Genomic DNA, 23,820 nt, shown 5'->3' on the forward strand with positions numbered 1-23,820 from the left:
CAAAAAGCACACGCACTTAACTAATACGGTCCTTTTCCTACTACTCGAAAAAAGTGTCAACTATTAAAAGTGTCAACTAGTTAGTCATATTTGTTTATTTAGAAAATAACCTCGTTTTACGATGGATGGATGAAGTAGACAGGAGTGGTTTATCCGGGGACTTGCAGTGACCACATGCCCTCAATCCGATAAGAAAAGGGATCCCATAAGAAAATGGCATGCCCTACAACTCTCGCTGTCGCTCGGTGCCCCGTCTCTTTCAGTTCCACCTCAACAGGGCGTCTCCCCAAATTGACTCCCTGTCCCTCACCCCCCACTCCCCAGGCGGCAGTCGAGCTCCCAGCCGGTGCCCGGTGAGTCGCGAGGAGGACGGCACGCGAGCTCTGGGCTGGGAGCAAGGTTTTATTTCCCAACCGGAAACCGGTTACCGCCGCCCTCCGGTACCGGTTTACCGGACCAGTTAGGCCGGTAACCGGTGGAAACCGGTTGAATTCAAATCCAAATTCAAATAAATTCAAATTTTCCCGTGCAACCGGTTCCGACCGGTTTACCGGTTTACCGGTCGGTTTGACCGGTTTGAAATTCAAATGCTCCCGTGCAACCGGTTTACCGGCCGGTTTTACCGGTTTACCGACCGGTTTGACCGGTTTACCGGCCGGTTTTACCGGTTTGATCGGTGGGCCTTCATGGGCCGGCCCATATTTTTCTTTTTTCTTTTTTGATTTAACTTTAAATTCCCACAAACTATACTAAATGAATGAATTTTTGAGAAAATTTGACACCATTAGATTCATCACACCTTGAAGTATTTTTAGGAATTTTTTGGGAATTTTTCATTTTTTGAATTCAAATTTAAAATTTGAATTTTGGCCGGTTGGGTACCGGCCGGAACCGGAACCGGACCGGACCGGTTTGACCGGTAACCGGTCAAACCGGACCGGTTCCCACCGGTTAGGTTAACCTTGGCTGGGAGCGGCCAGGCCGGCAATCGGCGCAGGCGAGCAACTCTCTGCAGGTGAGGGGACTCCCCAAATCCCAATTTCTGATTTCCACGTTGTACAGTTGGTGGCTTTGCGCTGCTCATAGATCTTTGATAAATGAGAAGCAGAGATTTTGCCCCAGCGGTTTCTCAGCGCACTGAAATGTGTCCTCATCCCTCTCAAGTTCAGTGATGGACTGATGGTGATGATATGTATAGAGATTAAAGGTTCAGAAAAGTGAAGTCTTGCTCAACTTTCCATAAAGCTTCTTGAAACAAAGAACCACGGACGTGGTTTTGTGCCAATTCTTCCTGTAGCAACTGCAGTGTTGAGAGTGTGTTCCCTCGATGTATTATCTAAGTTGAGAAATAAGAGGGGAACAAATACCTAACGATTGCTTGTTTACATTTTTTTTCTGAGCAATTAAGTTCAAATAGTGACATTCAAGTGCTTCCAACCATGAAGGAACGCAAAATTAAGGCTAAAATTAAATAGAATTTCCTTTAAATATTTTGTAATTTCTATTTATCAGCTGGGACATCCTTATTGTGGAAACTTTGCACTTTGTTCTTTATTATTCAAGATTTTATTTGAATTGCATACCATACGGACGTTCTACCCCTAGTTATGACCGACTCCATGGCTGCGGTAGTGCGGTTGGCACTGCGCAAAGCTGTTTCAATTTGATCAACCGGTGAAAAAAGCATGCCTGCTCACTGGACGGTTATATTTCAAGTGCTGGTTCCTAATTTTTCTCTAATCGAGTTCTCGATATCTCCCCTCTCCCGTCAAGGACCCAGCATTGCAGATGCAGAGTATTGCTTCTTGCTTTCTTCCGGCTATGTCTTGTTGTGCAATGATATATCTGCCTAACATTCAGGTTATAACCTGTGTACCCTTTTCCACGCACCAATTTCAGCATACCTTTCAGTTTGAACCGTGCTGCTACCACGGATTAGACATCCGCTCAGTCATCTGCATCCCGGACCCTAACACATAGTAACTATTTACTGTTGTTATTCTTTGAAATGTGCATCCAGGAGCCAGATATTTGGATGGTCACTAAGCTAATGGCAGAGGAGGATCACTAGAGATGGCAGTTGGTAATGTTGTCTGTTACTCACTCCTATGAATTTACCTGTGGTATGGTAATTTTCTTATGCAGATGGTTTTTATACTTATACCTGCAGCAAAAACAAAAGCAGTAGTAAAACGATGCAAAAATCTAACTTTGGAACCAAAAGATCTATCGTTTGAAGAATTACGGCAAATGACGAATGATTTCTCCCAGAGCCAAGAAATAAGTAGGGGCGAGCTTGGAGTTGTTTACAAGGTACTATTATCGGTAGTAACAATTTTTTAAAAAATCAATCTGTAGCCAATACTTATAAATAGATATTGAATAGGGAGTGACTACAAATGGAGAATTGATTGCTGTGACGAGGCTTTTCGATCTACTAGGACTTGACGATGAGCATATCAAGGAGTTTCATAAACTTAGCCGGCTCAAGCATCCAAACCTTGTTCGACTCCTTAGCTATTGCTATGAAGATAATGGAGATGCAGTTCATAGCCAACAGACAAATAGAGCGCTTTGCTTCGAGTACTTGTATAGTGACAGCCTCCAAACATATATTTCTGGTACCGTGGTGCTCCAATTCAAGAATTTTATTATTTATGTGAAGAAAGAAAAAGACCTGTGTATTTGCATTTCATCCATTCTCTCTTCCTTTACCTTTTGCAGATGAATGTCAAGGACTTGACTGGCACACACGCTACAAAATTATTCAGGGGATTTGTGAGGCTTTATATTATCTTTATGAGAGACAGAAAGAACCTATTTATCATTTGGACCTAAATCCACGTAGTATACTTCTGGATGAGAACATGACGCCGAAACTTGCATATTTTGGTTACTCTAAGATTTTTGGTAAAGATTATTTAGCGGACATCTGGGACAGAGACCCTGAAACACTGTAAGTTTCGTGGTGTGAACGAATCATACCTTTTTATAAACAACCAAAGAGCTTGCTACTTTATTCCAATTAGTTGTGTTTAATGGCATGCAGTAAATACTGTCCACCAGAATACATACACGGTGGGACTGTGTCAAAAGAGTTTGATATGTTCAGCTTGGGTGCCGTAATCATAATGATGTTGACAGGACGTGCCGACTACATCAGAATTTCTAACAGATCTCCCCAACAATTTGTCGATTTGGTAAGAAATGCTCTCTCCATTTCTAACTGGGTAAATGGTCATTGTTTAACAAATTCTATGCTACGTCTCATATTTCTATAACATCAGCCATTCCTTATTGTTCGGATTCCACAGACTGTAAAAAATTGGAGCAAAAGGCTGCAGCAAACATTTAGTGGTTCTCGACTAGAACTATGCTGCCATCAAGTAAAGAAGTGCATGGAGGTAGCATTCAGATGCGTGGAGGAGGACAGACATGAAAGGCCTGATATAGTCGATGTAATCTATGCTCTGAATGAGATTGACAATACTATTGATTGGATGGAAGATGACCTTCATGACAAGGTAATAATGATCACTAGTAGCATATGACGAATTTCCCTATTTGTGTTGTGGTAAGGGCATTATAACCACCTGCTGTAGCAATTATAGCAGCCATATGCCATATCCACATCAAAAAATAGATATACAAAAGACCTCTCATTCAACTGTGAACTTTAGCATGTACCCAAAAATGTATAGTCCCATGCGTTGGCAATATTGTATAGTATAATTTACCACCCCACATTGCTATTCTTTGATCTGCACTATCTCCTGTTACTGCTACCCTTCCTCCTCGGCTCACACTGCGGCAGCAGGATGTCGAGGGTGGCAAGACGGAAGGCAGTCGTGGCATGCCAAGGTCAGGAACTGGTTGGTTTGGGGGCCTACGATGGTGGTAGGTTTCTGATCTTCTGTGCTTCTCTTCAAACAAACCTTTTTTCATCTTTTGGTGATACTTCGGCATGCCCAAGGTCATGAGCGTCCATGTAGAAATTGTTGTGGTTAGCAGGAATGATATTTTGTAAACAGTCACAGTGTCACCAATAACTAGTGTACGACAGTGCCAAGAGTAATGAACCTTGGATGAGCCAGCAACAAACAATCACCAAGACAAGAAAAAAACATCAATCACTGAAGATACTGGATTAAAATACTCAGACTCATGAGCACTCTCGCGGGCTAGCAGCTAGCAGAGCGTGATCTCAAGTAGCCAGCCTGGGTTCAACTCTTGCATCTTCTTAAATCAAAGCGTGGGTGCAGTCTGCACCTTCCCGTCCAGTTTTTTTTTTTAATACTCAGACTCTTGGCAATACCTGTGAAACTTTGATTATTTGTCTCTTTTCTTATATTTCAACTTTATATGCAAAACAGATGTGATTTATCTTATTTCCATATTTTGAATTGCAGGTTGATCAAAGAGTCGTGGAACTATCTGTGGGTGAAGATTCCACTCACAGGTAGGCAAATACTTCTTGTAAGGAATGTTTGAACTATATGATGCTTTTAGTGATATCGAACATATTGTTGAAAGAATGATATGAGGCGTTCTCTTTTTCAATATTATTCAATCATGATTTGCTATCTCAGATTATACATGGTTATCAATTAGCCCTTGGGAGCGTATTGGCCAAAAACATTGAACCATTATTTGGCATAAATTTAGAGTTTGTTTGTAATAGTTGCAGACAGATCTCCCTTCTACGAAGGGGTCTGAAGCTGGAACATTATCCCCATTATCTAAAAAAATATCAGCACATGGCTTTAAAAATGAAATATTCTGTATTTGCCTAATTATGCATATAAATATGGAAAGAACTAAAATTTTGGATTATAATTCATTTTGTAAATGTAACAGTAAATTTAAACTAAAATGAATTCACAAACTTTATGGTGTGGATTTAGAAAGAGAAAAGTGATATGAAAGGCAATGTTCACCATGCATTGCATGACCACAGAATCCAAGTTTGTCACTACTAATAACCATAAAGGAAATTTTTCAAAGGACACGACCAAAAAAAGTGTGGCTTGGCTTGGAGTACACTATTATGTTCAATGATTTTGGCTGCTGGATGACAATATGTAGATGTGTCTCCAAGATACCATACAATAAATTAATTGTTTCTAGCTAAGAGAGATGGTATATGTCTCTTTTTCGGTTTTCGGGCTCGCTTATCATTCCCTTCCTCTCCCTTACCACTCCTGTCCTTTATCTCTCCCTCCTTTCTCCACCCTACCCCAACAAGGGTTGTCCCATATCCATGTACCCTCCATTCATTGAAGCACAACACCAGCCATAAAGGCGGGTGGTGAGGGTTCAAATTGTTGAGGGTATAATAGTCAAGGGTAGTATTGTAATATCCTAATGTCTTGGGTTTGGGTGCTCTCATGTATATATCCCCATTGGGGCTATTCAATAAAGATACACATTCTCAGATCTTCTCCCTCTCCATTCGTAACATGGAATCAGATCAAGTTCTCTGAGATCCAGCCGCCACCCTTGTCGTCGCCGCTGCACTGCCCCTGGGAGCTTCGTCTCGCTCCTGGGGGCAGCATCTCCAGCCCCAAACCCATTTCCTTTTTTTAGTTGTGTCGTAGTAGCAGCAACAAGATCTCATCTCTGTAGTCTGTCCAGTCGTAGGAGGGGAGCAGCAACCCTGCCCGTCATGGATCCGCCGCCACCGTCCTCTCCTCCACCTGTTGCGGCTCGTCCCGGCGTCGATTCGTCGCCGTCGTCGTCCACCCGTCAGTCATGGAGCCGCCCATCGCGGCCATCAGCTCGTGGCGGCCCATCCTCATCTCCACTGGTCACGGAGCCGTCCGTCGCACCGCCTCGTCGTTTATGCTGCTTGCTTACTATCTTAGTGTTGCTGCTAGTATCGACTACTATATCAAGTGTTCTTGTCTTGTCTCTAGTTAGCATCTATGTCATGACAGTTCTAGCAGTATCAATCCAACTCCACATGTTTTCTTCAAAAAAAAAAATCCAAGTCCACATATTTTTCTAGTTCGTCAAAGCCGTGCATGTCTACTAATCCATTGTCAAATCAGTGAATCTTCTTTTTATCATTTTATGGTTAGCTGAGTCCCGTCGATTTAGCTAATTTCGTCATCATCATTGTGGTGCGATAATGCCCTCTCGGTCCCTTTTGGAGCTGTCTTTCTCCATGTCATGATCAATGGCGGTCTATTTGTCTTGATGACCTTCCTGTCTCACCACTTGCCATCTTGCAGTGGTGCTTTCTACCTTTGGCTTGTTTGATACATCTCACTATTCTTGTGTTTAAAGTCTCCAAAGCAAGATTCATATTTGAAGAGTCGGCGTACTGGTTTGTGAAGACTTGAGTATTTGCTGAAGTACTGTTGTGAAGGTAATACCCACTTGTGGAGGAGATCATCTACATCGACATGTTCAAGAGTTGCATGCTTTGATGACGTCTTTGATTTCATACTTTGGATGTATCAATTTCATTTTTATTTAGCCTAGTGCTTAGTATCAACTCTTCAATGCAACGACATTGCATTCACGTTGCATTTGAGAGGGAGTGTTAAGGGTATAATAGTCAAGGGTACTATTGTAGTATCCTAGTGTATAGATATCCCTATTTGGGGCTATTCAATAAAGATACAAATTCTCAGTTCTTCTCCCTCTCCATTCGTAGCACAAATCACAACGGATGCGGTCACCTAAGAGGCGCAAAGGAATAAAGGCCTAGATCCCATCAGATCCATTGAGCAAAGGAAGGGCCTAGCATGGCTCGGAAGTCGTAGCAAGTTCATCAGCTCAGCATTGTATGTTAATGGCCTTTGGTCACCAATGATATTTTGGTGCACTTCCTTGCCATGGTGGCACCATTTGAACAAGCCAACATTATTGTGCCCATTGCCATCACCACTAGCAAGGAGACAAGACCAAGAGAGAGTTAGGAAGAGAGCTGTTAGTGGTAGTGAAAGAGATGAGAGAACGAGACTAACATGTAGGACCAAAAGCATTTATTCATTGTCATCTTGTAACTATTCTCTCTCCTCTTTGTTGGAAATGAATATTTACTGTTCTAATGTGAGGCAAACAAATTTGAACAAGAGTGTGATGGGTATCAGCTCACTCTTTTAGTGTCCCACATACAAATTCTCTAATTATGAAGGGTTCTTCAGCCAACCAACAGTCCATTCTTCTTCCCATCAAAAGGAGATCCAATGGGCCATCTATCTTCTTCAACCTCTAGCCATCAGTCTCACTTTTTCTTTCTTGAGCTCTTTGGCCCCACCACTATGCCATGTGCCACTACTCAGCCTCCGACACAACCCTCCGATAAGACCATACCCTGCTCCTGGTGCTCAATCAACTGTTGTTCCAGCCACCTCCGCCCTAAAACTACCCACGGCCATCCTCCGCTAGTCCGATGGAGTGGACCCCTCTGCCTGCCTGTCCTACACACTAATCACCTCTACCACCATGCCACCCTTCAGTCATGGCCTTCCCTCTTAAGCCTATCAGAGTTGGGTGAACCCTCAACCCAAACCCTAACCTCGCTTGTGACCTTTGGATTTGGAGATGAAGTCAAGCTTCAATTATAGCTGGAATGGAGACCCGAAAATTCTTGTGGGAGGGAGGAAAACACCTGGACATCATATATCTTTTCAAGATATTAATCAACTATTAACATCATACAATCAATTGCTAAGATTTAGGTTGTACCTCTTGACAGGTCTTCAAGGATTTTGACCATCAATATAAAGGTGAAATTTGAAATTAGGAACGCTTCAAAAGTAGATTTAGACCATTATTTCTCTTGCACTATTTTGTCGATTGCTATAAACATCATCTTAAATGTAATGCAAATATGGATCTACTGGTGTAACTTGTTTCATACTAAAAAAAAACTCGACCTGCGAGGGGCAAGCCGCCCCCCAGGCATTAATGTAAGAAGAAGACCTCTCACGTAGGCCGAGAAAACCCCCGAACCCCTGCCCCACCCTTACACAGGGGCGCCGTAACCCATACCGTAACCCGTGTGAGAGCGGGCCAGGGTGAGCCGGGACCTATTTCCATGTGCTTTGGCGTGTAGGCTGGCGAGGGGATTTTTTTAACCTCAGCCTGAAATTCGCTCCCACCGGGAGTCGAACCCAGGACCTGAGGAGTGCTACTGAGACCACCTAACCAATCCGGCTAGGCACCCTTTCGCGTTTCATACTAAACACATGTAATTTGACAATCAGCCTAAAAAAATGTAATTGGGCAAACTTTTGGTCAAAATTTGTAAATCTTGAATTCTTCAAAACAGAAAATGGCTAATAGTTATGGATGGAGGGAGTAACATGAGTACCATAGCTCCTGACTTAATAGGGATTGTTGATTAATATTCACTTCTTTGTGACTGGTGGAACTAGCACATGAGATATGAATTTTCTGGATTGAATTACTGTCTTTTGGATTGGTTCTGTGCAGGTAGCGTATAGGCTATGCAAGGCCATGTACATGCGTCATGTACTTAATTAAAAGATGATTTATATGGATTGACAGTACACCGTGCGTTTTTTAGGCTACATCCATGCTATTGAGTTTGCAATTCTATATAAAAATGTGTTTTTAGGTGTACGACTGCAGTTGTTTTAGATTCTAAAAGAATAGGTTTCAATTCCACTAATTTTCAAAATGTCTTCGTTAATTAGAATTGATGACATAAATATGGAACTCAAGGTCCTGGAGTGTATAGTTGATGGAAAGGAGGACCCAAGTAATCTAAAATTGCCACTTTTAGAGCTCATCACAAAGAAATTCGCTAATGAGCTGAGAATCGGTAATGGTGGGTGCGGAGAGGTGTATAAGGTAAATTAATTTCTTATGGGATCCCTTTCCTCATAGAAGGTTTGAACTTTTGTGGAGCTAATAGCCATTCTCACAAAGAGTCTAAACAGGGCATCCTGCAAAACAAGGTCATTGCTGTGAAGAAGCTTCACAGCAGCTATACGATTGAAGACAAGATGTTCCATCAGGAGGTTCAAAGCTTGATTATGGTTAAGCACCGAAATATTGTACGCTTTCTTGGCTACTGTTCGCATACAGAAGAAAAGGCAATGAAAATGGAAGGAAAAATTATTATGGCGCAGATACGGGAAAGATTGCTCTGTTTTGATTATATGAGCAAAGGGAGCCTTGAGAATCATCTCACTGGTAATTTATACTGTCTTACTAGTATCTATATAATCCGCTGTTGTGTTTCCTAATGGTTTAACCATTCATTTATCTGTTCACCTTCCCGTGTTGGACACCTGTTTAAGTTAAGGTTGATGAATTATAAGTGACTAATAAATCAGAATGGGACAGAGTAGTTTGTAGTTTAGCATGTATAAACTAAAAAATGTCTCATGCTTCCATCTTAGTATTAGAACCATGCTAAGACACCATCTCGTCCACATAGGTGTACATCATCAATCCTTCTTTCCACAGCATCATAGTTGTGGCTGGATTTGCATCCATTATCCAAAAGTCAGGTAAAGCTAATGATATTTCTTTTTTATGATGTTACATGCTGCTGTCCTTTTTAATTGCAAAAATTGCAAAGACCCATTTGCAAGTTCGGGGGTTTGTCAAAATTATCAATAATTTACCTTTGTCGGTCTACCCCGTTATTAGAGTATATTTGGGATATCTCTATAATAGGTAGGTTATGATTGTATCTGGACTCTACCATACCATTATACACCAATTCTATTATTCTACATGGTATCACGAGATTACGGTTTGGGATCCTAGGCTAAACCTTCCGCTGCCGCCACCCTCGCCCCTGTCTTCCTCACGCAGCTGGTCATGCTCCACGGTGCGCCTCCATAGCGCCCCCTCGACGAACTTCTAGCGCGCCCCTGGGAGATCACCCATGTTGATCTCTGTCGGGGGCAGCGCCCTCCTCGATTTCCGTGGCGGATCCCGTTAGTTCGCCACCCTCGTAGTGTCTACCAGCAGCAGATCGGAAAGTACCTCATCATTCGCCATGGAGACGTCGACGACACATCCGTACCACGCCGCCGGCAATCGCGGCCTCCAAGTGATGCCTGCGCTCTACACCGTGCTGCCGTGGTGGCAGCAAGGGCCCGTGCGTGGCTCATCCACCTCGTCGCCGGCAGACTCCCTGGCGGCCGCTTTGCTTCCACCCCGCCCCGGCGGGATCCGCTGGCGCCGCTCCTGGTGGGATCCTCCCTCCTAGCTGGGAGCCGCCGCCTCTGCGGGATTCGCCGCTCCTGGCGAGATCCGCCCGCCCCGGCGGGATTCACCGTCTCTCCTCGGCAGGAGCCACTCAGCCCTGGCGGTGCGGCTCCCATGGCAGAATCTGCCGCGTGGACCGGCTCCAGTCTGTCTGTCTTCGTCGCCTCCCGCCAGGCCACCCCCTTCGCCCTCTCTCTCTCCCTCTGTCTCTGTCCCTCCCTCTCGCTATGGTTATCGAACCTAGTGGGAAGAGAAGGAAAGAGGTAAGAGGGTGAGGGTCTAGGCCACGTGCACCCCGGGGTTCTACACAAGATGCTGCTGGTTTATTTTCTTTGGTTAGTTTCTCTTATTTTTTTACTCGATCACTGATCGAGATTGAGTCGCCCACCGCCCGTCGACCTTGCGCCTCTACTTCGACGTCGGCGTCGACGTCGATTTCACCGGCCTCTTCTTCATCTCCGACCCTGCGACATGGCGAGATGGCCGGCACCCTAGGGGGCGCTTGTTTGCGCCGCCGCCTACAACGCCGCCTCGTCCGCATGTTGGCCTTCACCGGCTCCTCGTCGCCTTCACCGACTTCACCCACCGTCGCTTCGCCTCATGCTACTCGGTCTGATCAACCGACGTGCGTGATCCACCTGGCTCCCGTGAAGTTTGTCCTCGTCGTGCGCGCTCCTTCACTGAGTACAAAGGGATGTCGCTGCTTCGCATCTTTGGGCAGCAGTGGTTCCACCCGTGGTCTCCTCCGCCATTGTATCTTCACCGCCGCCGGCTACGTCCACGACCTCCTCGTCGACTACGCGTCGATGTGCCCTTAGCGCATGGTCTTCATCAAGCCATTCGAGTTCTTCACCATCTCCTTCGAGCATCGCCGCCGCGTCGCTTGGATTATTCGGCCTTGCACAGGAAAATTCGGGCTCTCCTCCTCGCTTCGTCCAGCATAACCGTCGCCAGCGTCGGCATATTCTACCCCGCCGTTCTTCTACGCCTGCGACCGCTGTGGAGGCCTTCTCTGCTGGTCCCCCTGGCGATGGCACCTGGTTGGGCATCCTGCTTTGCACGTCTGGTATTGACAACACCGGTGCATGCCCATCATCCCCGACGCATTCCCGAGCCTGGCAAACTCGGGCATGTGTCGCCCGATGGCCTGATTGCATCGACTTCGGCATCGCTCCCTCTACGACTGCCTCGACGCATCGCCATCTTCGTCTCTGGCGTATTCTCCATTACGCCACCACCATGGCGCCTTCTCGTGCGCCCGCGGCTTCATGTGCGGCTACCTCGTCTTCGGCAACCTCAACAGCTCTACGTCGACCTCGGCTACTCTACCCACGGCATCTTCGACCATGGCTCCTCGCCCTACAGCTCGGCTACCTCGACATCGGCACAAAGGGCTACCATCCGCATGAGTTACTTGCCGGTTTTCTCTCCAGTCGCAGCATCCGCACATCGACGTTATGACTGCGGGGGGATGTTAGTCTGTTGGCTCCTACTTTCGGCTTCTTCTCCAGTCCCACCGTTTGCGGTGCTCCCGCTGTGACTGCGGGGGGATATTAGAGTATATTTGAGTTATCTCCATAATAGGTAGGTTAGGATTATATCCGGACTCTACCATACCATAGGAGAGACTTGCCCTCCAAGTCATGTACCCCAATATATACTAGCCTAGGCCTCAATGCAACACAATAGTCCATTATACACCAATTCTATTATTCTACACCCATACAACTTGTTCTATATCATGAGCTTAACAAATAAAAGATTTGTAGGTATATGATTTGAAGACTTTACATCTCGTACCAAGTTACATATAAAGTTGTAAAGTTCTTCCTCGATTGGGTTGCTACCTCGGACAAAGCAACTAGATTTGCTATCTCTTATGTTCTTCACCAATAAAGAACTCCTATTGAAAAGGTTTACCAACTTGCTCTTAAGATATATATAGCTACTTTTGTGGAAACTGTGTAGTAACTCAGCTCCATAACTAGCAGATCAATGACTGGACCTGATAGCAAGGTAATCAAGTTGAATAGATAGCATAACATCCCTGAGTAACCAGGGGTACAATATATAGAGATAACTAAACCCGAACATTTCTCATGACTAAGCCAATCATATCCTGTCTGTTCTCTGGACAGGTGACAACTCAATCTAGCTCATTAAGTCACTAATATGTTATTTACTTATATGGTTGCTAATATTATTTCGTGGATCATGATGTTACATAGGACACTCAATTGATAAAATAAAAGAGTATGATCAAAGAGAGTTTAACAAACTAAGTAAAATGTGTTAAAAGAATCCAAACAGCCTGCCACAGTCACCCTTTTTATATTAAGAAGAAAGAAAGGGTTTTAAGAAAACCCAAAAGACAACACCAACACCCCAACCACACACACACACTAACAGCATACCACAGTCACCCTTTTTTAAAACCTCAGACTTCTCACTGTTTGCATACAACATCCTGCTTGGTGCTTGCTATGATGGCAACAATGATAGTGTCATGCATGTCTTTGTGTGATTAAACATGTGATTTCACTGTTTCTCTGGGTCATGCAAACTGTAGCACCATATACTTCTCACTGTTCATATTTCTTCTTTTACTTATCCAGATGAATTAAGGGGACTTGAATGGCATACACGCTATCAAATAATTTATGGAATTTGTGAGGGCTTGCATTATCTTCACAAGGAAAAACATATTATTCACATGGATCTCAAACCTGCCAATATATTATTAGATGATGATATGGTACCAAAGATTACGGATTTTGGTCTAGCGAGACTTGATGACAAATCACGAACTATGAGTGCAGACCGTCTTTGTTCCGTGTAAGTAAAAACTTAGAGAACGCTTGCCTCTCTAATTTATCATTATGTCATAGTGCATCGAATTTTTTTATGTTCATGCAGGGGATATTGTGCTCCGGAATACAGGTTTCATGGAAAAATGTCAGCTAAGTCAGACATTTATAGTTTAGGTGTTATAATCATGGAACTGGTTACTGGAAGTAAGGTGAAGCCAAATATTACTAATGTAAGTGATAAATTGCAACTAGATATGTCCACTTCACTACAGTATCAGAAGTAAGACCATCTCTAAATCTGTAATATTTGAGTAACTAAGAATGTTATATCATACATCATAGACAGTCTGTAAGAATACCGCTTCTACTATCACAGATGGTTACTATTTACAAACACTGAACTGTAGACGATATGCAGCGACACACCATAATTCCTGCTGATGATTATATTATCATAGACCTTTTTTTACCTAGAAGAATTTGTGATGATATTTCAACTTTCGCACTCATCAAATTTGAATCTCCTGCTCACCTTGGTCTGAGCCTTCTTTAAGATAGGGCAACAAACATACCCTATTCACTCTCCTATTCTCTTCTCAGCCCTCGTCCATTCTTATTCTGTGCCTCTCCTCTCATCCCCTCCCCTGGAATTTGTGCACCATGTGTGGTATAGCATTGTGATGTCATATAGCGAAAAAGCTCCAGTTTTTACTCTCATTCCTTGGGACTTTGCTATGATTTGGACACAAAAGCCTTTGTCTACGACTTGGAACCCATTTTCTTGGGCCCCAAGCTGTAGAGAACTGGGATATAGTTCTCTGTATGGTACTTAAGGTCTTGTGGTCAGTATTCACATGCAGATTGTATGCACTAATTATCCTGGTACCGTTCTTTATTTGGTGAAAAAATGCCAGGTACTTCGAAGATGGAAGCACAGCTGGAGTAAATCAGCGAAGGTCCCTCCATTTGGGTACGAACAAGTTACTAATTGCCTTGATTTGGCGTTGAGGTGCGTGCACATGGATCCAATAGAGAGGCCTAATATATGGGATATAATCCGTGATCTTGACAAAATGGATTGTACTGTGCACAATAGCAATGATATTGAATATGCAAATGACCAGGTAAGCTCGTATATGCTCTCTTAAACTGCAAGATCGCTATTTATTAGCTATGACACAAAAATAAATGGGAGTTTTAATCCATTTATATCTTCTTTTTTATGGTAGATAAGCTGTTACTTGGGGGACATGCTGGGGATTGAGCCGCTCCAAGTGCATTTACCCTTTGAGCTTAACAAGCTCGTATCATTCACCATTCAGCTGGCCAACAATACGTACTATAATATTGCCTTCAGGGTCTTTACGACCAGCCTACGCCCCTACTTCACAAGCCCAAGCAAAGGCATCGTTAAACGACAGACCAAGTTTAATGTCACCATAACGTTGCAAGCTCAGAAGAAGGCACCGCTAGGCAACAACTGCAAGGATGAATTCATTGTGCAGAGTACCCGAGTAAAAGGGAGTGTTACAGCATTGGATGTAACTGCAGACATGTTCAACGAAGAGGGGTGGGTTAAAGTGGTTGACAATGTGATTCTGATGGTTGTTCTTGACTTACCACAAACGCTTGGTGACTAGGCACATTAAATCCAACAAATAAAGGGCTCTCAGCACAACACAAGGCATGGCCTTCTAAGCTTCAAATAAGACATGCCCCGGCTGGCCAGGGCTGCAGGTGTCATTTTTGTTACAAAACATCTGTATTTTCCCTCACTAATGCAGCAGCCATGGAGTTAAGGCAAATTGCAACAGCTATGGAATTAAAGTCAGGGTAACAGCCATGGTTCATTGTTACACAGTGCACGAATAGATTACACTAATTCCTGAAATTAGTGACCTTGTAATCTCCCTATATTTGTAACATTGAGATCAATGAAAATTAGTCATTTTCACTATCTAATTGTCTCTACAATTTCTACTCCTAATAATTTTGGTCCTAGGCTGCAGTAGACCAGGGTCTACAGTTCTTCTAGTAGGGCTAGCATAATTACTGCATGTTGTATAATGTACGATTATGTGATCTGTATCTTGATAAGTGTTCCGAAATTCTCCATCTGATCACATGAATTAAGCTAAGAGGTGCAATAACCATGCGAACTGATGGTGATTTCAGATTCCTTGCGGAGGAACTTGTCCACCCTGGTTAGAATTCTTGACTCAGCACAAATATTTGCTTTTTTACCTAGATTTGTTATAGAAACTGGCAGTACTATTCCTTCAGTTGTAGGCGGACGTTCATTTAGTCCTCTGATCATACTCGAGGAATGTAGTGGTTGAGTTGGTTTAAAATGGTGGTTGAGGAGCTTATACCACTCAATAAAGCTTATTACCCTTCACTTTTAATTTTCCATGTTTCCATTTCCTTCAATAACTAAGTTCTAATTCTTGTATAAATACTTAATCTTTTGCTTCGTTTTATTGACATTTCAAGGCTCGGGACACCGTAGGTAGTGTTTGCTTCAGGAGGGAAAAACTTATGAAACTCCTAAAAAATTAATGTCTTGGCAATTAGAGGTTCCTATCAGATTACCAATTCAATCCCTATTATCTAAAAAAAATTGGTAATCACCAAAATACACATCGCTCTCATCTAAATGAATACGATTTTCCCTCTACTCTATTTTTTACGATTGGATTTTGGTAACTTGTTGCAACAACCATTATCAAAAACACAAAGGTAAATGCTACACTGAGAGGCCTCTCGATTTAAGCTTATCGCGAGAGGCCTCCCAATTTGGAATTCCGAGGTAGGGGATGAAGCAATCCGATGCCAGAAAAGGAAAAAAAATGAAGAAAAGTAACAAATCAAGTAGAGGAAGTAACAAAGGAGACAAATATTCTAAGATTCCAACGATCTCCTTCATCTCTGACTGGTTGTGAGTGGGGCGGCTGACGGCGGGTCGCTGTCGGTGGGGTTAGGGTTAGGGGATTCAGGGGTTGGGGAAGCTTGCATGGCCAGTAGCCTTAGAGGGATGGCTGTGGGCGGCGGACGGGCCCGACGGAGGAGACTGGGTGTGGGCAATGAGGCTGGCGACGATGGTGCCGCCAGCTGGGTGGTAGTGGACAACCGGTGGGCAGGGTAGACGCTAGGGGCGGAGGAGGATGAGAGGAAGGGGGGAGGGAGGGGAGAGGGTGATGGGATAGAGGAGGGCGGTCATCGCTGGCGTTGGGGGCGATGCCGGCGAGGCGGAGGATGGCGACGGCGGGGATGGGGATGCATTGGTGGAGGAGTAGTAGGAGGGGGGGAGGGGGAGGGGGAGGGGGAAGGAGAGGGCAGTCCTCACCAGCATCAAAGATGACACCGGCAAGGGTGTAAGTGCATCTAGGCCCTAATGGGTTTTGGTGAGTTGATTGATAACACGATTAAAGGGCTAACTATATTATTGAAGTTGCCATGAGCAGGGATTTATTTACAAATCAATTATTGTCATTAACTCATGTGATATAGAATCAAACAAAAGGCAAATATTAGTGAAAGTCAAGCATGTTGTGAAGAGAAACAAGAAACAAGTGTTCATGCAATGATATTAAGTGGTTTCTATATATGGCTTGGCATAGATTGAAAGGTGCTTGATTAAAAGAATGATTGCAAAGCAAGACACATATAAGAGATTATTTCTTATTCAAGTCATTGATGTTTGGAGGAAGCTTGAGATATGGAGTATTATATATGAGATCAAGCTCAAGCAATCAAATAGAAAGTTCAAATGGAATTCATTGTTGATGTGCAAAGCTTAACTTAATGTGGCAAGGGTAAGTGATGAAGAAGCCAACCGAGATGACTAGTGCGAGGAACTAAGCAAGCTTTGGTGAAGCGACGGCTTACCATGTGCGTATTGCTAGGGTGAAGTTGCTAGTATCCGTGGGGTTTACGAAGTATCATACCTAAGCTATGTTGAGAGAAGCAATGCAATGCATCAAGTATATTATGGAGTGACTTGGATTCAAGGACATATTTTTCTATGAGTTGGAATTCCTAAAGTCACTAGCTCAAGTATGGATTTGCTCAAGAAAAGAGAATGCAATGTTGAGATTCCGAGATTGACAAAGTCAAAGTATGGCAAGACTGAAGTGATTCAAAGCTCAAGTGGTTGAATTGTGTTTCATATTTAATCTTGAGTATATGTATGTCGTACTATCAAGAGGGATACAACATTGATTATTTGACTCGGTCAAAAATGCTCACAGATCACCCAAGTGAGGATCCTGAGAGAAAACCTCTGAGAACTAACTTAGAAATTTTTGGATGATCATGTCTTGACTTGGTGGACCAAGAGGAGTCTTTTAGCAGTGGTTCAGGGTTCTCTGACCCTGACCGGTCTGATCGGTCATGGGGAGTAACGGCTAGTTTTAGCTAGACCGGTCTGACCGGTTTAGTCTGACAGTCTCAACGGCTCGTTTTTGAATTGTGGGTATTTATACCCCTTGGCCCTCTCTTGCGGGGACTGCTGGTTTCTTGCATTTTCCTGAGCTTATTGAGGCATTTTCTTGACCAGCTAGCTCTCGCCAACACTCTTTGTGAGTTGTGCTAAATAGATTGCATATCCTTGGATTGGGTTGAGAGACTGAGTGTGTGTGAGCAAAGTGACCTTTGTGAGAGCTGCATTTCGAGCAGCTGAGAGCAACCATAGCTTGAGCACTCTTGATTCCGTCAGAGATTCAAATTTGCATTTGTTACTCTTGGAGGTGAGCCTCCTAGACGGCTAGGCGTCACCGGCTAGCTCCCGACGGTGTGGTGAGCAGCGACAAGTCTGTGCGGGCGTGATCTTGCCCCCTTGGTGGAAAGGATCAAGATAGTGGTAAGGAGGAGTGGTTGAAAAAGACCCAACTCAAGGAATCGAGTTGCAAGAGACTCAAGCCCAACGAGTTCCTCAACGGAGAGTATGATTCACTTTGGTGAATCTGAACTTCGGGAAACAAATCCTTTGTGTCCCCTTGTGATTTGCCTCACTACTTGTTTCTCTAGCTATTACTTTGTGCTTCTGCTTCGATCTACTTAGTTGTATTCTTTCTGTATGTGCAGGGACTTAAAATATATTATATATATAACCTGCAGAGGCATACACCAAGTTGCTTTTGTGCTAGATTCAAAAGAGGGGAGAAACTCTGATATTGGGCAGGTTTTGCATAGGGCCGGTCTGACCGGTCACGTTAACCGATCTGACCGGTTGCCTACTGTTTTATGTGGTTAAGTCTTGGACCGGTCTGCCTGACCGGTCTATGTACTGACTTTATTTTAAAGTGTTGATTTGTGCAGAAATTTTAGAACGCCTGTTCACCCCCTCTAGGCGATATCCAAAGATCCTTTCAAAGGGGCTGGTTGGAACGGGGGTAGAGGGCGGCGAGGCAGCAGGCTGAAGGGAGATGGAGGAAGAGGGAGGGAGAAGACGGAAGAGGAGGTGGCAAAAAGGAAGAGGCATGGTCATGATAAGGTGGGGGGGGGGGGTGCTCTCGCGGAATCCTAATCTGGAGAGTCCCCTCTGCCTAGGTGCCTCCAAACACAAAAGCGATTATTGGTAATGGATAGAGAGTACATTTTGAGTATGAGGTATAAGTAATCTGTTGGAGATGTTCTTAATCCCTTAAACTATAATTCCTAGACAGTGAACATCAAAAGCGATTCAAAATCATTTAAATAATTCCTAGATGGTTTTGTATAGCGGTTTCGCTGAAATGGCATGTGATATATGAATAAATTTATACGAGAAAAAGAATGCGGGGGACGAAGGGTCTCTCCATCGAGCTTTATCTCGCGAGAGCCCTCTCTTCTTATCCAACCTCCTTTATTGTAACCATTCCTTTCTGCATCTAATGTCTACTTATCTGCATTGTCTTTTTCACCTAAATTATTAAAGAACACAATTGTACCGAACACAAGCCTATACAAATGCCATTTCTTTCGTTCCTAATCCAAGGTCTCGCAGATCGAGATTTGCTTCCCAAAGTATAAAATGGCATGGTGACCAGCATCTTTTTCTGCTGTGACCTTCCGCCGAGCCCATGGAGTCTGGTTGAATGCCTTTGGATTTTGGGAACAGATTCAATCGAGCAACGTTGGTTGTGGAGGTCAAGCATCCCTGAAGGAAGAATTTTGGTTCTGCAGGCGTTTGAAGTGTTGGCAACTGAAAGACTGAAGTCTAGTTACCGAACCCATGGATTGGACACCATTCCCAGCGAGGAATACATCAAGTAAGAGAACCATCCATCTGCTGGTCGTCAATTTTCAGGCCGAGCATGGGAGGGGAGGCCGGAGCAGATGTCAGGCTTGCCAATACTGAATAGCCTGACGACAATGGCCGCAACACTGATGAGGTTGTTCGTCAAACCACCCATGTAGAATGAATGATCAAGATCCCCCTTCAGCCTTCCGTTACCATGCGCATCTATCGAACGCTCAAGAACTCTGTTAGCATGGTCCACAACTACTGTTACTGTTCATTCCGTTTGCAACAACTATGACAACTGAAAACGGCAGCTTTTGACATTTTGGGCTATAAAGCCGAGAAACACAAGAAAGAGAATACTAGTTCTTAGATCGGGTACATCAGGCTCTCCTCGATATCTCATCTGTATCCGGCCGAATTTATTTACCCTATAAAGCTAGTACCATAGTCTGAACTCCTACTTTTGCAATCTGCCCTTGCTGTGTTTCCTCGTTCCTGCCCTGTTCATTGTCTGATCAACGATCATCTTCAGGATCTGACAAGTTGATATCAGAGCCCGTGATTTGTGCTGAAAAGATTTGTGCATCACGAGATTTGTGCTCAATGATTTATGCCTCCGCCATTGGATGACACTAACCATTGTTAAACCAAGGTGGGGAGGATAAATGCACCGGTACAGTTAGTTAAGGGGTTGATTTGTGTCTAATGAAATACGAGAGATGAATGCCATATTTTTGCAATACTTGAGGGATGAAAACTACAATTTTTCCTTACCTATGCATGTATTTATTGAACCTCGTCGTGTGGAGGTTTGAGATGTCTTGCAGCGGTACGAAGGGGTCAGTTACATTGAACCTGGACACCCCTCTTTAGCTTTTGCGTTGTGGTATATGGTTTGAACTTTTAGGGGATTTGGGATTTGGGAATATGAGTCATTTGATTCTCTAGCATGGTGTAGTCTCCTCTTGCCTTTTTTCCCCTTGCCTATACTTTGCTTCCTAGCTTTGTTCTTTTGTTTAAAACACAATACACAAGCATACATACATATATGCACACTCACTCTATGAATAATTTGGCAGATTTTGAGATTGACGAAATTACTAGTTACATGTAACGATATCCCAGTGAAAAAAAAATCACAAGTCATGCTCATCAACAATAGATGGAGGAAAAAAAAATTATCTCAGCGCTTTTAGCTTCTGACATCTGAAGCACATGCATCATGAAACTTTGGGCAGTAACAAATGAATGTATTGTCTGCCTTTATAACTAAATTTGCTAGTTGCTTCGCCAAGAACTCAAGATAAACGATGAATTAGAGCACAAGCAGGTATATATTCAGGTACATACATAAAAAGCAATGTATTTCTCGATCGATTGCCTAGTCACATGATCTGAATGTCTGAAAACAAACATTTGCACACGGCAATTCATATATATCTTGCTTTCTGCGATTCGGAGCTCACACACGAAGATCGACGACCAAGAGGCCTCATCACGAGATTCAATTCCCTTCACGCTCCAGCTTCTAGCTAGTAGCTAGTTAACCTAGGCCTCATCCCAGCCAGGTGCACAGCCAAGTTAACTCCATCCATTGCGCCAAGTCCACATACACAGGCGGCATCTCAGCAGCCTACTCTTCAGTCGAGCTAGCTAGCAAGACTTATAAATAGCAGCCAGCAATTCTAATAAGCTCAGCTCATCATCACAGATTAAACAAAGTAAGTAAGCCACGGGAGGTGGAGTAAATAAAAGTCCTAATTGGTGTTTGGGGGAACTCTGGGTGTGGCAAGCAGCAATTTGTGCTAGGTCAGTGCACTACCGGAAAAAGGTATTTTGCCGTGTGCTAGAATCTTCGCCGTGTGCATTATTTCGGGCATACGACGAAGGCCTCCTTTGCCGTGTGTCGCCAGAAGAACACACGGAAAAGCAAAAACACACGGGAAACCTTACTCTTCGCCGTGTGCCAAGGGCCAGCACACGGCGAACTCCCATCTTCGCCGTGTGTCAGCCAGTAGGCACACGGCGAACATGAATCACGTGCGGGGCACACCCCTCTGCCGTCAGGGGGCCTCACAGCCGTTATTGTTTGCCGTGTGCCAGTCGGTTGACACACGGCGAACTCCCCGGCTGCCGTCAACACTCGGACGGACGTCACGCCAGTCCCTATTCGCCGTGTGTCCACGCTGGCACACGGCAACACATAGACCTTTGCCGTGTGCCTGGCTCTAGGCACATGGCAAAGATTATGTTTGCCGTGTGCCTTAGTTGAGCACACGGTGAACACAAAAAAAAATCATGTTTTTGCTTCCAAATTTTTTCTACACTCTTCATAAATTGTTTGGTACTCTATGTTTGAATATGAGATTTTTATAGATATATTAGTTGTATTAAACTAATTTATTTCAATTTATTGTTTTATTTCGTGTAAATCTAATTTAATTCCAAAGGGTATTAAATAATAGGAAATTTTTTTGAAAAAATGATATTCATAATATTGACTGTAGTGTTAGAGTTTATGTAGTAGTTGAAACAAAATTTCAAAGATTGTGGTAATGAAACATTACGACGATCGTGGTGGCAAATAGTTTTTGAATTATGTAAAATTCGAACGATGTCAGAAAATTATGAGATTTGCCTGAACTTCATGCTATCATACGTCGAATGTATGGTAAAAATTTGAGCACGATACGAACATTTTGTCATGATGATGCTTACAAACTGAGAGTTTCCCGAAGAAGTTTCCGAGAGAAGAAGAAGAGAAGGTTAAGTTTGTACATGTTATGATAGAAAAATTTCAGTTTGACGTTCAAAATTTTTATATAGATAATATGTGATAATGATTTAGTCATGTTGAAAATTCAAATTTTTTCGGCTCCATTTGGTATTTTTAATGTTTTAATTGCAAATAAACTACTATAATTGGCATAAGTAAAATGTGATTAATTATGACATGAAACAATAGAATGGAATTAGTTAAAAAACTCATTAAATTTATTGAGGCCATATAAAAAATTTGAGTGTTTAGATTTAGTTGTTTTTTGAAAAGTTCAATATCAAATTTTGAACATTAAATTATTCACTGCAAAAAAATTTCGCCGTGTGCCTAAACTGAAACACACGGCGAAGTCAGGCTTCGCCGTGTGTCCCGGATCTTGGCACACGGCGAAAACAGCGTTCAGGACTTAGCCGCGCCACCCCCGTCCGCGCGCCCCCAACCCGTCACACGCACACTGCCGCCTAGCTAGGTCAAGAGCTTCTCATGCAGCCCCCGTCCACCACCGCCCGTGCCGCCCCCGCCGCCGGCTTCCCGCTCTGCTCCGCTCCGCTGCGCTCCCTCCCCCTCGGCGCGCCACCCGCGGTCCACCGCCCCGTGCTCCTCCTTGGAACGCCGAGGCCGGTCGGCGCCGCCGCCACACCCGGCCTGGTCCGGGGCAACCACGCCCCGAGGCCGCTCCGACGCCGGCCCCGCCTCCGCCGTCCGCCGCGGCCCCATCCTCCTCCGCGCGCCCAGGCCGGCCCCCGCCGCGGCCGTGCGCCCGGCCTGCTCTCGGGCCCGACCCCGCCCCCAAGGCTGGCCCCGCCTCCGCCGTCCGCACCCACGCCCCTGCGCCGCCTGGTCCGCACGCCGCCAGACCCCCGCCCGCGCCGCCCCCAGGAGCCCCCGCTGGAACCTCGTGGTCGTGCTGCGGCGTGCAAAGGCAAGGTAATTAGCTTGCTTCTTGTGTTCTTGTACAGATACTCTGCGAGTGCATGTTCTAGATTGGTAATTTGGTAGCCCAATTAATCATGGTAGCTTGAAAGTACAGATACCCTGCGAGTGCAACTTGAAATGCAACTTGATAACTATATTGATGACTTGAGAAAAGATGATAGCTTTAAAGACCTAAATAATCTTGTTGACCTCTTGATTAAGCTTGTAGAAAATTGTATTGCCTGTGATGATATATGCTATATATATTGACCTTGAGCTTGAGCATGAGTGTTAGTCGAAGTGTGTTATTTCTGTTCTATGGATATGCTTATCATGGTTGTCATGAAACCATGTGACACATCCATGCCCAAGCAGCAACTCGGATGTGATGATGTTAAGATTGGGCTGGATGTGTCACATGGTTTAATGGCGGTCATGAATTTATTTTAGGTTTCTTATGCTTCAAGTTCAAGGTCAAATGAAAGGGAACATATCTGAGGCATGATTGTTAGTTGTCGACCACTGTGCTGTTTTATCTTTGCAGAATTTCAAACTGAAATGTTCAATTATTGATACTATGTAGTTGTTTTTTTAGGAGAGGTTGTGGCACCGTTGTTGACTCGTCACTTTGCGGGACAGTTAGGTGAGTCATCACAGACTTTTATTTACTTATCTTGTTTGTGCTTCACGTAACCTAGGCGTCTCCCGTTCGAAAGAGATACGGTTCGAAATATGCAGCTCTTTGCATATATGGAACCGTATGTGTTTCGAATTGTCCCCGTTTTTGGGACAGTCCGAGGATGTGTTGATGTGGTTAGTTTCCATGCTCTACTATGATTCGAGATAGAGTATCGGTATCATCTCTTTGTTGTTCTCTGGATACACAA

At 44.1% G+C, this 23,820-nt stretch overlaps 1 protein-coding gene across 5 annotated transcripts; it reads left to right on the top strand.

The window, feature by feature from the left end:
* Positions 1 to 300: 300 nt before the first annotated feature.
* LOC120666246 (U-box domain-containing protein 51-like) lies at positions 301 to 14,691 on the top strand. 5 transcript variants are annotated; one of them, XM_039946038.1, is made up of 15 exons: positions 301 to 386; positions 965 to 1,015; positions 2,021 to 2,083; positions 2,171 to 2,313; positions 2,387 to 2,621; positions 2,725 to 2,956; positions 3,050 to 3,200; positions 3,288 to 3,524; positions 4,410 to 4,459; positions 8,673 to 8,829; positions 8,919 to 9,174; positions 12,819 to 13,038; positions 13,120 to 13,243; positions 13,928 to 14,137; positions 14,243 to 14,691. In XM_039946038.1, the coding sequence occupies exons 3-15, from the start codon at positions 2,074 to 2,076 to the stop codon at positions 14,651 to 14,653; spliced, it is 2,436 nt and encodes an 811-aa protein (XP_039801972.1). In that variant the 5' UTR covers positions 301 to 386; positions 965 to 1,015; positions 2,021 to 2,073; the 3' UTR covers positions 14,654 to 14,691. The 5 variants fall into 5 exon arrangements, with proteins under 5 accessions (XP_039801972.1, XP_039801974.1, XP_039801975.1 ...); XM_039946040.1 differs by having other exon boundaries at positions 346 to 386; positions 3,315 to 3,524; XM_039946041.1 differs by lacking the exons at positions 8,673 to 8,829; positions 8,919 to 9,174 and adding an exon at positions 3,818 to 3,897 and having other exon boundaries at positions 346 to 386.
* The last annotated feature ends 9,129 nt before the right edge of the window (positions 14,692 to 23,820 follow it).

Source organism: Panicum virgatum, chromosome 3N (assembly GCF_016808335.1).
Source record: "Panicum virgatum strain AP13 chromosome 3N, P.virgatum_v5, whole genome shotgun sequence".
NCBI lineage: Eukaryota > Viridiplantae > Streptophyta > Magnoliopsida > Poales > Poaceae > Panicum > Panicum virgatum.